Source organism: Camelus dromedarius, chromosome 3 (assembly GCF_036321535.1).
Source record: "Camelus dromedarius isolate mCamDro1 chromosome 3, mCamDro1.pat, whole genome shotgun sequence".
In the NCBI taxonomy this organism is placed as follows: domain Eukaryota; kingdom Metazoa; phylum Chordata; class Mammalia; order Artiodactyla; family Camelidae; genus Camelus; species Camelus dromedarius.
In genome coordinates, this window is record NC_087438.1 from 79878429 (window position 1) to 79895067 (window position 16639).

General features: G+C 35.0%; 1 protein-coding gene across 6 annotated transcripts in view; it reads left to right on the forward strand.

Annotated features, from left to right (window-relative positions):
- The window catches only part of COMMD10 (COMM domain containing 10), a 161136-nt gene that overhangs the window by 55295 nt on the left and 89202 nt on the right, over positions 1–16639 (forward strand). Inside the window, exon 6 of one of the 6 annotated variants that reach the window (XM_031448858.2) lies at positions 15797–16029. The exons of the other annotated variants lie outside the window; for them this stretch is intronic. Coding sequence (XP_031304718.2) covers positions 15797–15883 — 87 coding nt within the window. The 3' untranslated portion in view covers positions 15884–16029. Of the gene's footprint in view, positions 1–15796; positions 16030–16639 lie in introns of those variants that run through there. 6 annotated transcript variants of the gene reach the window in all.

Genomic DNA, 16639 nt, shown 5'->3' on the forward strand with positions numbered 1-16639 from the left:
CTGCAAAGTACTGACTTAGTGGAAAGATCATAGGCTTTGGATTCAGCAAACCTGATTTAAATTTTTCCTCTGCTGTGGTTCTTGTCTGTTTTATCTCTAAAATGGGATGTGAATACCTGTCTCCTATGGTTGTTGTGAGGATTGACTGAGGTGATGTAAGTATAATGGTGTAGTGCCAAGTGCATAACAGGAGCTGAATAAATTTAGTTTCCTCTCTCCTTTCTTCTTATAAGTGGTTGGAGGTAGAGGGACTCTCAGGTGAGTTACTATTTAAACTGAATGTAAATCCAGGAGGAAAAAAATGAAGAAAGGAGAGAGCCTTGGCAGTCTGCAGTTTGGTGAACCTCTTAGTAAAGGGATATGACATAGTGCCTTATACATATTTGGAATTTAATAAATATGTATTGATTTTAAATTATTTGAAAATGTTGAGTAAGAGGGTTAGTATAATGTTTGAGTCATAAAACAAAGAAAAATAAATCCAATTTAGAGAAAAATGGCAAGATTTTAAATTTTATTGTTATAGTAAAGTGAATCAGGCAATGAACAGAATGCTGTGCTGATGACCACTATTTTTACACTAAGTCATTTTAATAAAGTATTAAAGGTATGTTTCCAATTATAATTATTATAACTATAATTTATAATAATTCAAGTGTGTGTTCTTTATTGTTTTAAAGTGCTTTTGCACATTATGTTGGTGTTTCTAACTCTGTATGTACTATGCATATTAATATTTTATTAAGATTAATAGATGAGAGAAAACTGAAGGCAAGATGGTTAAGTGACTAACATAGTAGCGATTATCAGAACCAGATCTTAAGATAACTAGTACAGTTGTCTTTTGTTTTTGTCCCTGTTATTTGTGACAAAGACAGTTTTATTAGGACCTGGTGCACTTGAAGTATTTTACTTTTCTCTTTGCCTTCTATAATGTATTTTACTTCTTATTCTTATGAATTCAGAATTCTTTAAAAAAGAAAATGATTTCCTCAGGGTTGCATTAATGATCTTATAACTCTGAAGCAGAATATGTCTAATCACCGAACTCCTTGATTGTGCTGAAGTGCAGTGACATGGCAGTTGGATAAAATCAACCAAAGGAAATCTTTCTTGGTGTAGGCAGTTGGAATAGATGACCTGGATACTTTCTTCCAGGTTTATAAGAGACTAACTTTTTTGGATTTACATATTTTCGAGAACCTTTTTTCAAATTGCTTTAAACACCTGGAGATTTCCATGTAAAGTAATTTAACTGTACCAAACATATGCAAACCAACTCTCATTTAGTTATATATATATATATATAATATATAATATATGTAGTGTCAGCTGTATTTTATATATAAGGTGTATATGTTATCTTTTATGCATTTAGTGTGTATGTGTTTAAGATTTTAATTGGGCATGGGCTGTAACCTTTGGTAGCTGTTATCTCTATAATTAGGTACCTGTATAGGCTATGACCTAACTCGGTAGCTTTTGGTAAATTTCTTTGCTATAAGAAAGAATGTATGTGTTGGAGGTGGAGGATAACATGCCTCAGCCCAGCTGGGTGGGTTATGTATATTCATCATTCTCTGTAATTGAACTTGGTTAATTTAGAACTAATTTTGGTTAAAGACTTTAGAATATGGATAACACAGAAGTATAATGAGTAGCAAAAATGTGCGCCTTGATGTCTGAAAGGACAGTTTGTATACTCTCTTGTCAAATCTGTGAGATTAAGTTGAGAAATATAAGTCTTTTGGAAGACATGCTGGTACATGGCCCAATCAGTGTTTAATTATCATATATAGGACACCTTATCGGATCTAATTTGGATCAGTAATTTTGGAACTGCTTCGGATGCAGCACCTTTTCTCCAAATAGTCATTCAGCCTGCATGTGTGTGTAAATATTTGACAAAAATTGAGCAGCTCTTGTTGGGGTAAACTTGAGTGAGGGAGCCAGGCATTGTTAGTGATTTGGCCATCTTGTACTCCTTCATTCCTAGAAACCTCTCTACCACCTCCAGGGCTCCTTACCACTTCTTCAGAGGTTCAAATAAGAAAAGGGGAGTCTTTTGACTTAAAGAATAAGCTAAAAGGAAATAATTATTTACCTTAGTGAGCAATTAACTAGATATATAAAAATGCTTTTAATATCAAAAGATAAAATATATCTACTAGTACCTCTTACCTAGATCTGCTTAGATCTCTTTAAAGTATCTTCCTAAAATTTATTTTTAAAATGTTGGCATTTTCTTCTTGAAAACATCTTGAAAAACCAATGTAAGGAAAGGTTCTTGATTATTTTGTGAATAATTTATAGTTTATGGTTGGGTTTATTTTGTGCCGTTGCATTCTTGAATTAGTCAGAGATTACTTTCACCAAATAGTGTTATTTTACTTTTAAGACCATTTTCGGGGGTATAGAACACTTTCTCTGTTTTCAAAAGTAGATTAAATGATATCTTTATTTTAATTTAAGAACTAAATGATGTATAAAGAAAAACCCACCCAATTTCCATTTGAATGAAATTTATGTGTAAGTTTTTTGTTATGTCTTATATTTGAGTAAATAAGCCTAGTTTCTTTCCCTTCTCCTATTGAAGTTATGGATTTATAGCTACCAGGGGTGATTGAGATTACTTTGTATAACTATTTTCCCTCATCAGTAGAAACAAACTCTGAGTTAGTCTTAGTCTCTATTTTGAGTTATTAGTTAACTTTTTCTCTGCCTCCAAGTAAGTGTGGGTAACAGACAATTGTTTGTACAAAGCTTTGAATAGATCTATGACAAAATTTCATCAGGTTAGAATAAGTCCTAATGAGCGTGCCCACATTGTCAAATCTTCATGCCATAACTGCTAATAAAATAAAAATGTCAAGCTAAAATAGTACCCCTCTGGCTTTTTAAACGTTAATTATAAAAGCTAACTGTCAGTGTTTACAAATGACCACACATATCTTTATTTCAGGGAAATTCTGGGATATTTCATTTATTTACTCAAATGAAGTAGTAAAAAATGGGGAAAAAAGTGTGGTTCTGGGCTTTACCACTTAAGACTCAGTTTCATAATTTTGGAGGGAAAAGCATATACTTTTTTAAGAAGGGGTTGTGTTGTACCGATCAAATATGATACTTTGCATACAGCCACATAATAAACTATAATGGGTCTTGGCAAAATAGAATGAACAGGAGTTGCGGTCTGATCCCTGCAATCTATTTAAAGTGCTTGGAAACTAGAGTAAAGCGCTCTCTGAGGACTCGGAATTGAAGAAAGTGCTTTACCCTTTGAGAGTTATCTTGTCTGTACGTGGAATGAATCATGGCTAAAATATGAAAAGTCACTGATAACGTGAATATTTATCTCAATCTGTAGTTTATAGCTTTTTCAATTTTTTAACATACGTAAAGAAAGCACATGCCCCCTGAAGTTTCTGAAGTGACTTTGTGCTATTGAAACCAAAAGAGATCTCTGAGACAAAGACCAGAATTGGCAGTGCATGAAGAAAGGAAATTTAACTCAGAAAAATCCGAATAATCTGGTTCCACTGTTGAGGGAGTGCCTACAATAAAAAGGATGTTTCAGGTCATTAAAATATCCTATTCATCAAGCTCCCCTGGTTTTGTTTCTTGGCTCCAAGCACAGTTCTAACAAGCACCATACCATGTTTTTGATAAGTTTACTTTCTTATTATAAAATAATAATTAGCTACTCTTACAGGTCTTAAGTACACTGTGTATTAGTCTGCTAGGGCTGCCATAACAAAATATTCCAGACTGGGTGGTTAAACAACAGACATTTATTTCTTGCAGTTCTGGAGACAAGATCAAGGTGCCAGCAAATTTCGTTTCTGGTGGGAACTCTCTTCCTGGCTTGTGGACATCTGTTTTCTCACTGTCCTTAGTGTGTGTCCTCAGAGCAAGTGAGCTCTCTCATGTTTCTTCTTATAAGGACCCTAGTTCTTTCAGATCAGTGCCTCACTTAACCTTAATTACTTCTATTGGAACCCCCTCCAAATACAGCCACATTACGGGTAGGGCTTCAAAATGTGAATTTGCAGGGCACAGATAACCAGTCTGTAATATTTGGTTACTGTGTATCTGTCCAAGAGAGAATTACATTCTTCTGATCAAATTGTGGTCTGGAGACTTGTACTGCCATGAGTGGCAAACTTTGGTGGTAGATTCACTAAGTACATCATGTTTTGCTCTTTGGGAGCTATTCTGCATCTCTTGTGTTATATTTGGACATTGTATGTCCGAAAAAGCCAGCCATTAAAATATTTCTCTCTTTCAGTTCTTAACCCTGGCACATCTGGCTCTGTGGACTTGAATCTTTTTCTTTGTAAAATGGTGGTAATGATTGCTTCACAAGGTTGTTATTGGTCATGATTCTTTAGGAGGAAAATATGTTAAAAATTATGAAATAAGATGCAAAGGTGAGTTATTTTTATAAAGATGTTCAGTGTTGTTACTTGCAAACTTATGGATTTGAATCCACACCTCTTAATTCCCAGATTAGGACTCTGTAAGTGGTCAAACATGCTCGTTTCCTCAGAAGTAATTGTAATTCTTTATGGCCAAGTACTCTGGGGAAAGTCTCAGAAAGTTTTATAAGCATCATCTTGTGCAAATAAACCAAAATTCTGTGCTTTGTTTTGTGAATTTTATCTAAACTTAGCTGCTGGTGCTTAGTGCCCAAAATAAAAGATTTTTCTTAGTGATATGTCTAGAGCTTGCAGAAGAATAATCCAAGACTGAAAAAATACATCTCTTAGCCCAGCCACTTTATATGTTACATATTGAGAAGTATGTAAAATGTGAAGGAAGTATCCCATATTGGCTTACCAGCTGGCATTTTTATAGAGCGAAATCTGATTTAAGTTAATATCTAAGGCTGAATGGAGGTGGGGAGGAAAGTAGAGAAAAACTTTGGATTATTACTGAAGTAGGAAGGATATTATTTACACTGCTTCTGTGATAGCAAGAGGTAAGAAGAGGTAGAAAGGTAAGGAGACAGATTATATGAAGAAAACTTCTATTCTGATGCCAATTATGTTTTGTAGGAATGCTGCTGTGTCTTTTTGCTCCTCTAAATTTGCAACATCGAATCATCAGCCATCTTTGATTTGTTTGGTTCTACAAAAACATAGGACTTCCCTCAAATTTGGAGCATTTGCTCAGACTGCTTTATGTTTTATTGATTGATTGATTGCTCTATGGTATCTACCCTGGGTAGGAAATATTTAAGTGGTTTTTCTTCAGTCCTACAGAGTTTTAGGCTGGTACCTCAGAAAACAGCTGAGTTCCCATTTGGAGAAAAGATTTACCTATAGTGTTCTCTGTTGGGAAACCAGGCCTCTGGGCGCGGCTTCTTCTGTAGCCACAGCCCTGGACCAGGCCAGGAGCCATGGGGAAAAGGTGCACAGGGACCTGCGCTCCTGGGTCCTCCTGGTTGTGCCTGGTGTAGGTTAAAATTAAAAATACTGATTTATGTCTTGCATTTGGAATAGTGAGACTTCAGAGCTTGAACCCTCTATGCTTTTTAACTTTTTGAAAAATTGTTTAATAATGATATTTCAGTGTTACTCTTGTAAAAACTCAAATAATACATAAATTGAATTAATGAGAGAACGTCTTTAATAATTTTATGTAATATAGTTGAATCTTTGTCTTTTGCGCTTGTAAAGCTTGTAAAATTTAAACTACCTAAAATTGTGACAGTATTGTATTCTTCATTGAGGTTCATAATAATGTAAATGAATATATATATTCTTCTTTTGCATTCTTTTTTTTTTTAATTTTTTTTAAGGGGGTAGGTAATTAGGTTCTTTAATTTGTTTATCTTTTAATGGAGGTACTGGGGATTGAATCTAGGACCTTGTACTTGCTAGGCACACACTCTACCACTGAGCTGTACCCTCCTCCCCTTTTAATATATAATGAAAATATTCAGATAATGAGTTAGGGTCAAGACAAAGTCATATAATCTTAATTTATCTGACAACTGCCTCTTGTTCTCCATTTATTGCCTTTTTAAGGTAGTTTACAAATGCAAAAAGCTTTGGTATTAAGCTGTATTTCTTATAAATCAGGAAATTCCTGAGTTATACTTCTTATAGCTACCATATTTCAGCATTATTCTTATGAGTGTAGTAATTTTCAGTTTTCCTGTTAAATGTGCCTTTAAAATGCCATAGTTAAGCAAGTTAATATTTGTATAGAGTAGAAACTTTGGAGTTTCTTGACTTTGAGCATTTTGACTTTTTACTTTGCTTTGTGGGCTGGATCATACAATTTAATTTATATAGTTAGCATAGATATATGTGAAGAATAATGGCTATTTTCAGCCATCACATTGTGAATAGCTTAAAAAAACGAATTTGCATCCTAGATAATGAAGTACTTGGTGTTTTCCCTTCACTATTTTTGTTTGGTGGGGTGGTGGTATTTAGGTTTATTTATTTATTAATTTTAATAGAGGTACTGAGGATTGAACCCAGGACCTCGTGCATGCTAAGCACACACTCTACCACTGAGCTATACCCTCCCTCCTTGCCCTTAATTTTCAGTAGCTTTCAACTTTCATCTTTCTAGCTATAATCAGAAATCTTTCCCAAAGTTCTAGTCAGTTCTTTATTTTCAGTGGAGGAGTTGTAGTTTCATAAGTCATCCACCTACTATAGACATATTTATTACAAATACAAATAGAATTGTATATGCTAACTGAAGAAACCAAAGCTTTGGGTGTTAGTTTCCTTGTTGATGCATTTTTAAACTGTTTTTCCCTCTCCCCTGGAATGAGGACATTATACTAGTAATAAGAATTCATTCATTCATTTCTTCATTCATCCACATCTATTGAAAGCTTACTGTGGGCCAGGCATTGCTAGGTACTGGGAATATAGTCGTAATCAAAGCAAAGTCCCTGTCCTCTTAGGTATTTCATCCTGGTGGGTGGAGAAAGAACATAAACAGATTGAACAAGTATATATTCTATCAGGTCGTGATAAATGCTACGCAGAAAAACGAAGTGGACTACTATGGAGACAGAGAGTAATAATGGGGTACTATTTCAAATAGGGAAGGCCTTTCTGTTTAATAAGGCAGTATCCAGCTGGAGACCTGAAAGAGGTGTGCATGTCTTGAGGAAGAACAGTCCAGTAAACAGGAACAGCAAGTGCAAAGGCCTTGAGATGAAAATGTGTTTGTAGTATTCCCAGAATAGCAAAGAGACTACTGTGGCGGGGTAGATGTGTGTGGGAAGAGAATTTCACATGATAAGGTGAGAGTAGTGATGGGAGAGGGAGGACCAGGAATCCTGTAGTGCCTTACTGGCCTCGGTAAAAACTTGAATTCTACTCTGAGTGGAGGACTTTGAACAGTTGATGTGTGTGATCTGGATTATAGTCTATAAAGCTCACTGTGGGTGCCATACAGAGAACAGGTTGCAGAAGAGCAATGGTAGAAGCAGAATAACCAATTAGTAGATTTTTACAGTAATTCAATCAAGAGATGATAGTGGTTTAGACAGTGGTGGAGGTGGTGAAAGGGAGACTCTAGGATACTTTGAAGATAAAGATGGTAGGATTTGTTGGCTCAAGTGTGAGAGAAAGCGAGTCATTAAGGATGACTTCAGGATTTACCTGGATAATTTGTCTCTCTCACTTGCCTGTTGCTATGTTTACAGAAACCCTTTCCTAACCATTCTGCTTACCCCCAAAATAGTAGCCACTCTGACTCAATGTTTATCAAAACTAGCTATCTTCCTTTAAGCCTGTTGATGTGTCCTGTTTTAACTTCTCTATAATGAAATGGCTAAATTCTAAATGTTTACTGAAAGTTTGAAATTCATTTAAACCATTTAAAATAGTAGGTTAACTGTTTTTAAAAAATGCTTGTGTTTTATGGCAGATGAGATAGAATACAGCCTGCTGGATTAGAAGACATGGAGGACTGGCTTGCTGTTTTGCTCTTTTCAGTCTCTCATAGCTGTTTCCTTACTTCCCCCAGGCCTCTTAAATGTCATCATTCAGAGAGAAATATCTTACTACCCCTTATAAAACACTTGCCCATTACTTCCTATATCCTTACCTTGTTTTATTTGTCTTTATTGAGCTTACCATTATCTGATATACATATATATATGTATGTTTCTTTCTTGTGTGTCTGTATCACCCCACTGATACATAAACTCCATAAGGGCAGTGGCATTTTTTCACTGCTGTAGTCACAGGGGCTAGAAGAGTGCTTAACATGTAATAGTTGTTCAGTAAAGAACTACACATGAATTGAATGAATGAATTGTTTTAAGTACATGTTCCTATGTGAAAACACAGTAAAGTACATGTCACCGGAATAGGGGCAGCATGAAAAGAAAAATGAGCATCCTAGTGGATTGCTTCTGGCAATGTGAAGTAGTGCAGCCATTGTGGAAAATGATATTGTGATTCCTCAAAAAATTAAACATAGAATTACCATATGATTCAGCAGTTACACCTCTGTGTAAGTGCCCGGAGGAAATGAAAGCAGGGACTCCAACAGATATTTGTACACCCATGTTCATAGTGGCGTTGTTCACAGTAGCCAGAAGGTGGAGGCTGCCCAAGTGTTTGTTGACAGATGAAAGGAAAAGAGTATAGTATATGCATGCAATGGGATATTATTCAGTCTTACAAAGAAATGAAATTGTGACACATGCTACATTGTGGATGAACCTTGAAGACTGTGCTAAGCAAAATAAGCCAGTTACAAAAGAACAAACATTGTATGATTCCACTAATTTGAGGTACCTAGAGTAGTCAGATTCATAGAGACAGGAGGTAGAATGGTGGTTGCCATGGGCTGTCAGAAATGGGGAGTTAGTGTTTAATGGGTACAGAGTTTCATTTGTGGAAGATGAAAAAGTTCTAGAGATGGATGGTGGTGATGGTTGCATAATAGTGTGAATGTACTTAAAGCCATAGAACTGTACACTTCAAAATAGTTTAAGCGGTAAATTTTGTATTATGTGTATCTTATTACAATTAAAAAACCCCAACAAGAACGGGGAGAAGAATGGACCTGAAAGCAGGTTGTTCTGAGTTTGAATCTCACCTTGACTTTGCTGGCTTTCTGGGCTTTTTCACCGTTCTACTCTACTCTAGGCTTTAACAAATAGAACCATAAGTATTTAACCTAACATTCACCGAATTGGCAAATTGCCAGTATTAGCCCTTCTGAGGCCTTTAATTTTGTATTTCCTTATTTCTAGGTACTTAAGCTCAGCTTCATTTGTGATTCTCTTCTAGTATTTTTAAATATTGTTATATATCTCAAGTTCTTGTTCTAGAGCCTTAAATTCTGTTTTCTGATAGGTCCTATAAAGTTGGACTCTTAGTAGATGATTTCCTTTCATTTCCTCATTTTATTATTTGTAAAAGAACTACCTGGTTATTAGTTCTCGTGTTATTCATTCTCAAGTAATGAGTTACTTATTTTTGACTACTGTTGCCAGTATTTTTCTAGGTCAAACCAGGAGACAGAAACCACAAAGTAATTCAGACAGGGGAAGTTTAATATTAAAAAATTGTAATTATTATAGGTGAGTATCTATAAAAATCTAAAGAGAGGTGTACTAGACACCCTAGGGCTGAAGGAGAGTATTGGAGGAGGAACAACTAGGAAGACACCCATCTGACTCTCCAACGTTAGACTTCACACCATTTTCGAGATGATGTGATTGAATCTACTGGATGGTTAAGTTTGCTGGGTAACTGGCACCAGATTTGGTCCACAGTTGCTGGACAAGCAGAAGACACCCTTCTGGGCATGGTTGAACTGAGGCTGGTGGATGGCAGCATGAGGTCCAGAGTGCACAATGTCTGCACTGGGAGGGCCACAGCCAGGCGATCAGATACAGACTTGTGGATATAGAATCCTAATGGAGATGGAGAACCTGAGAGGGTTGATTTCAACATATACATTTGGGGGGTGGCATAAACACTCAGGCCATAGAACCCTATCCATCTTTTTACCCTTGGTATTTCATGTACCACACAGCACATAATGGTGCTAGATGTTTGTTGGATGAATAAACAAACTGTATCTATGCATGCTTGGCTTTAAATAGTTTTTTATTGAAATAACATGATCACCTGCCATAACTTAAAAAAAAAATTGAGAAAGGTACATGCTATAACTGAGAATTGTAGAAGTTCTGTGTGTTTATATCTGTAAAAGAAGTAATTCCTTCATTTCTGTAGTTCTTCTGCTTTCCTGATGCTTAAGTGTATATTGCTATGTCATAGGTAAAGCAAGTGAGAGATGAGGAAAATGACGTGAAAAGGAGCCAGATGCTTAAATGAGTGATGGAGTTGAAATTAGAAAGCACTTCTTTCTGGCTTATCTTCCCTTAATCTTCCTAGTATTAAAAATCAAGTACATAAATATTTATTTATTGAGCTCTTACTGTGTGACATTGTGTTAGATCTGACTCTCGATACTCTTCCACATCTAAGGTTCTGTCATTACTTAGTAAGACTGAAACCCTAAACAAAACTTATTTAAATACTTTTTTAAAGTGAATGGGTATGTCAAATGTTTGAATTAATTATAAAATTATTACAAAATTGTCACATATTAAATGAAATACAATAGTTATATAATATATAGTTAACCCTATGCTGCACTCTCTGAAGATATCCCCACATGTATGTTTTTAATGTTTGCATATGCACATTTACACACACCTATGTGTGCATATTTATAATTCCTTTTTTTCACCCAATTCCAAAGCAAGAGTTACCCACAATTCAGGGACCACTTGTAATTATTTACTATACTTTTAGACACCAAGTTTTTATATATCTGCCATCAATATTTAAATATTAAAGTAGAAAAATATAGAAATGTTTTTACTGCCAATCAGAACTTTTTTGAGGGGTGAGGGTTCATAAATCTTGCCCTGTATATCTGTTTTTTAATTGATTTTTTATAGTGAATGAAAGATTTTTTTGACTTCTGTAATACTTTACAATTTTCAGAAGTTTAACACACATGATTTCATATAATCCCATAATAACTCTTTATTTCCCTCACCCCTATATTGCCCCTGTCCCCTTCCCTCAGCCTCTGGTGGCCCCTAGTTCTCTATGAGTCTGCTTCTTTTTTGTTTTTGTTTAGTTTTGTTGTATTTTTTAGATTTCACATATAAATGATATCATATAGTATTTTTGTGTCTCTATCTGACTTATTTCACTTAGTATAATGCCCTCCAAGTCCATCCATGTTGCTGCAAATGGAAAATTTTCATTCTTTTTCATGGCTGAGTAGTATTCCATTGTATATATTGTGTATGCATATATGTATACACCACATCTTCTTTATCCATTCATCTGTTGATGGGCACTTAGGTTGTTTCCATAGCTTGGCAATTGTAAATAATGAAGCTATGAACATTAGGGTACATGTATCTTTTCAAATTAGTGTTTTTGTTTCTTTTGGATATACCCAGGAGTAGAATTGCTGGGTCATCTGCTAGTTCTAGTTCTAGTTTTTTGAGAAACTTCCATGTTGTTTTCTATAGTGGCTACACCAAATTACATTCCCACCAAGGGAGTACAAGGTTTCCCTTTACTCCACATCCTTGCCAACATTTGTTATTTTTGTTCTTTTTGATAATAGCCGTTCTGACAGGTATGAGGTGATATCTCATTGTGGTTTTGATTTGCATTTCCCTGATGTTTAGCAATGTTGAACATCTTTTTGTGTGCCTGTTGGCCATCTGCATTTCCTTTTTGGAAAAGTGTCTTTTAAGTTCTTCCACCCATTTTTCAATCAGGTTATTTGCTTTTTTAATGTTGAATTATATGAGCTGCTTATATGTGTTGTGTATTAACCCCTTAATTGGTCATATCATTGCAGGTATTTTCTCTCATTCAGTAGGTTGTCTTTTCATTTTGCCATTGGTTTCCTTTGCTGTGAAAAAGCTTTTAAGTTTAATTATAATTTTTTTTAAGTTGGCACATAAATATAATATGGATGATGATGCCCCATTTTTGAGTTCCTTTCTCTGAAAAAATTATACCATCCTAATTCCTAAGAAACACTGAAAATTATAGTACCAGGAAATTCAGGCTCTTTGGCAAAGTTTGTTTTCTACCCTGGACAAGGCCTTTTACAGTTGATTCTGCTTTTCCTAGTAGCCTTAAGGAAAACTGGTTTGATAATAAGATTTTAACTCAAAGTTTGATGCCCTAACTTACTCTCAGGTATAGTCAGGTACAATTGATGAAAACAGCCACTAGAATGTATTCATGGAAACATCTTCCATTCCTAAGAGTTAGAAAGCATAATACTGTATGTCTTAATCATTCAGGTGCATTAGCTGCAGTGTATTCTTCTGTAATGCTTCTGGACCAGAGACATGGGTTTCAGATACTCTTATGTTAAACGGATACAAAGTAAACATGTTTTTAAATATAATTCTGGCTCCATGTTTATCCATGTAATTTTATAACCCCATAAACAAAATAAAATAACTGAAAGGGGACCAGTATAAAATGAACACTGTTTTGCTATAGAAGTTCCTAAAAGAGCTGAGCTAGAGTTTGCCGCTCTTTCCACAGAAAATTTTCTGAAATACTGATTATAACTAAGCATTAGCAAATATGTTTTTATGGGCTTCCTGAAAACCAGTTCTCAGATCCTGTTTTATCTTGTGCTACTTGGAGAAAATAAAAGAAAAGGAAAGGAAGAATAAAACTTCCCCACATACCCTAATTTCGTGATTTTGAAAATTATGAAATTATTTTAAGGCTTGATTACTTAAAAGGGTATTCCTGTATTTATCTTGATTGATTTTGTCGTAAACAGGAGTCGTCAGAATTAATCAGTCACAGGTATTTAATCTACTTATCAAACACTATGCTATGTGTTGTTGAGTTTGCAAAAATGTATAATACATAATATTTATCCTCAGGAACTTTATAATCTAGTAAAGAAGATTGAATATAGATAAAAACCTTTAACGTATGATTAAGCATTAAAGTAGTAAGACAATAGATATTGTTGGAATTTAAAAAATTTTAAGCCAAATAAAATTTTAGAGATTAATCTGATTCAGTATCTCATTTTACTGATGAAGAAACAACAATCTGGACTAGTTGTTACCTCAGAAATCTGCGCAGAGTCACACTACTGGATAATGTCAGAACCAGCGTTAGAACCCATGTTTCCTGACTGTAGCTGAGTACTTTCTGTTTGTAAGCACTGAGAGCCTGTATGAGGTGGGCTGGATTCAGGACATGTGGAAGAAGTGAGATGGTGACAAGTGTGGATACATGGTGGGGAAGGGAGAGCTCTTAGAAGACTTGGGGAGGGTAAAGGATGAGCCGAATGAGAGTAGAAGGCATGTAGTAGCAATTGTTAGTAACCTGGGGTTAGATTGAGGAGATCCTTGCAAACCATGTAGATTTTATGTTGTTGGCACTGGCCTACTTTTACAGATTTCTCAAACAGAATGACTTGGTTAAAATTGTATTTGGGGAAGATCAGTCTGTGATGGTGAGCCTGAAGGATTGCAGTAAGGTAATAGCAGGGGAGGAAGACACGGTAAATTGGGTTATCAGGTTGTGGTACTAGGAATGAAGTAGAAAATTCAAACCCACAAGGCACATCTAGGGGGAAAAGCAATAGGACTAGATTTTAGTTTTATATGGAAAATGAAGGGAAGAAGAGAAGAACAGTATTTCCGTGGACAAATAAAATCAGTTGGATGAGGACTAAGACGAACTGAGTTTTTTGTGTGAAATTAAGATTAAGTTGTAAATGATTTTGGAAATCGTCTGTACTGAGTTTGGTCTTAGTATTAGGTTATCGAACTGAATATATCCCTTGGGGATTTAGAAATACAGCACTAAAGTGAAAGGCCCAAAGTACAGATTTTAGAATCTCATGTATATGACCTATCTTGCTGAAATTGTCAGGATATATGAGCTTACTAAAGAAATAGGGGTAGAATAAGAGTACAAGAAATAGTCTTGAAGATGTTACCTATAATTGAAAGGTAGAGGGGGAAGTAAAGGAGCTAAGAAGGAGACCGAAAAGAATGAATAAAAATATGTGTGGTGGGGAAATAGTTGGGAGCACCATAGACATTGGTCCCATAGATCTAGGTTGAAGTTCATCGTCTACCTCCGTTAGCTTTGTTATATTGAATAATTCATCTTGGTTATGACTTGATTTTTCCCATTTGTAAAATGGAATAGTACCACTGCCTACATTTTGGGTAAGAGTTACTGTGAGCATTAATTAGAGCCAATAAACAGCTTAGCCCAGTGCTTGACATGCAGTATATTCAATCAACCTTGTAAGATAAGTAAGTCTATAGAATCTACTGAGAATAAAGGAATGCCACTGGCTCTGAAACATAAAAAAGAAACTAATGGATGATACCTGAAAGGTGGATTTTGGGGTAAAGCAGTACAATAGAGTCATAGTGCAGTTAAATTTGATGCGTGTTTATATGCAGGCTGTATGGTGGTGAGTGAGCTTTGACATATAATTAAATAGATTTCAATTCAAAGAATAAGGGCCAAGGAAGCTTTTCTTGTTGTTCTTGATATTAAAAGGATTACTGCTGAGTGCTAATGAAGGCTTGTTGTAAATGTATTAACATTTAATCTAAAATAGAATTTTAGGTTTTCGTTTGAGAGTTTACTGTATCTTTGGACAGTCAGTAATGAAGTTTTTGTGTTTTGATTTAGAATTAATGATCAGTTGTACCTGTTGTGTACATTTAGAGACTGACAGGTTATCTGTGTACATTTTTCTGTGAATAAACATTTTTAGGTGGAAGGCTACTTATATTCAGCTTTATAAAAACCAGTGTGGATGTGGTTTAAATCTAATAGCAATAATATAATGAATTTGTAATTGTCAGTGCTCCATTGCTTAGAATGATTTTTTTTAACACCAAATTCCACTGAAAAAAGAGTAAAATAGAAGAAATGGGCACTAATTTTCTAGTTCCATTTTTGCCCTGTATTATTCTGGAATAATGGATTTACTTTTTCATACAAGGCTCTAGTGGCCCCTCACATTTTAAATAATACTTAAGTAAATGAGAGTACAGCTTGTGACATTTTCTGCTAGTAATTCATAAGTGTTTCAGAAATCATGAGCTTTTATCTTTTTGTGGGCTCTAATCTTAAAGTTTGTTTGAAAAATAAATGTAATAAAACTAAAATAAAAAGAAGACAAATTTTCCTGACTAAAAAAAAATGAGTTTTTTTTTAAACTGTTTTCATAAAATCAGTCCTTTTGATTTGGGACATTTAGGGGGATTATGTATATTGTAGTATCCTATCAGCCACTGATTATATTTCTTGTCATACAAGAGAGAACTTTTTGTTGTCATTTTGAATAGAAAATGGAGAAATGTTTGTTTAAAAATTTTATTGTTCTTGCCATTAATCCATTTTAATCACAATTTTGTATTATTTCTCAATTTTATCTCTCTTTTGGATAAATTGACATCTTTGGAAATGTGTCCTTTTTGCAGACAAAGATTCTGCTTTGTATCTTCCATCTTTTGAAATTGTATGAAACAGCAATATAAAGGACATTGAAGCTAAGTTTGTGATTTGGAACTAACATGAAAGAAATCAGTAGAAGTCAGAGTAGGTTAAACCTCAGTACAGTACATATTACTTCTGAGGCACGATTTTAAAAGATACAAAGAGTAGTTAATGAAAATCTGCATAAAGAAAGAAGGAAATAATAATAGGAAGTCTGTTCAATTGAATTCAACAAATATTTTTAGAGAACCATCATTCTGAAAAGGCACTGTGATCCTGAGGCTGCTGGTCCAGGAATACACTTTGAGAACCACTGTTACAGATCTTGGTAGCCCCATTTGAAGTCATCAAGGTAAGAGTGAGAAGGAAGATTTTTTAATTTAAAAAAATGATCTTTAACTTCTGGTACCCATGGTCTTGTTTCCCACAGTGGTAGTATGTTATAAAATTGGCCAGCATCTCACCATTTCTTCATCAAAACTTCCCATTATTTTTATTCATTTATTCAGCAAATATTTACTAAATATGTAATATGTGCCAGGCGTATTTACAGCTGAAAATAAAGAGTAAGACAGATGTAGCTCCTGCTCTTGTAGAGCTTACATTCTCCTGGGGGCCACATATAGACAAACTGGTGAACAGGCAAATCATGTCCTTGGAGTTGAAGTGTGTCACGTGAAGGGCACACACAAGGGGAAGAAGATTGAGAAGGTCAGAGACCAAACCCTGTTAGTGATGGTGGGCTTTGAAGAGATGACATTGAAGTTGAAACCCAATAAAGAGAAGGAATGAGGCCTATTAAGAGGAGGAGGGGAAAGTATTATTTTAGTAGAGACAATTAAATATTTATGGCCCTTGAGGCAAGATGAAAAATCTTTATTTTAGGACCTGAAAGTAGATAGCCTGCTTATAAGTTTGAGGAGTTGGGGAGGGAGGTGAAGGAGAAAGAGGAGAGAAATTAAGGGTAATTCTTGGGTTTCTGGTTTGTGTAAATAGATGAATGATAGTATTATTTACAGAAATGGAAAGAGGGGTGTGTGTGTGTGTGTGTGTGTGTGTGTGTATGTATGTAGGGTCAAGGGGAGCTC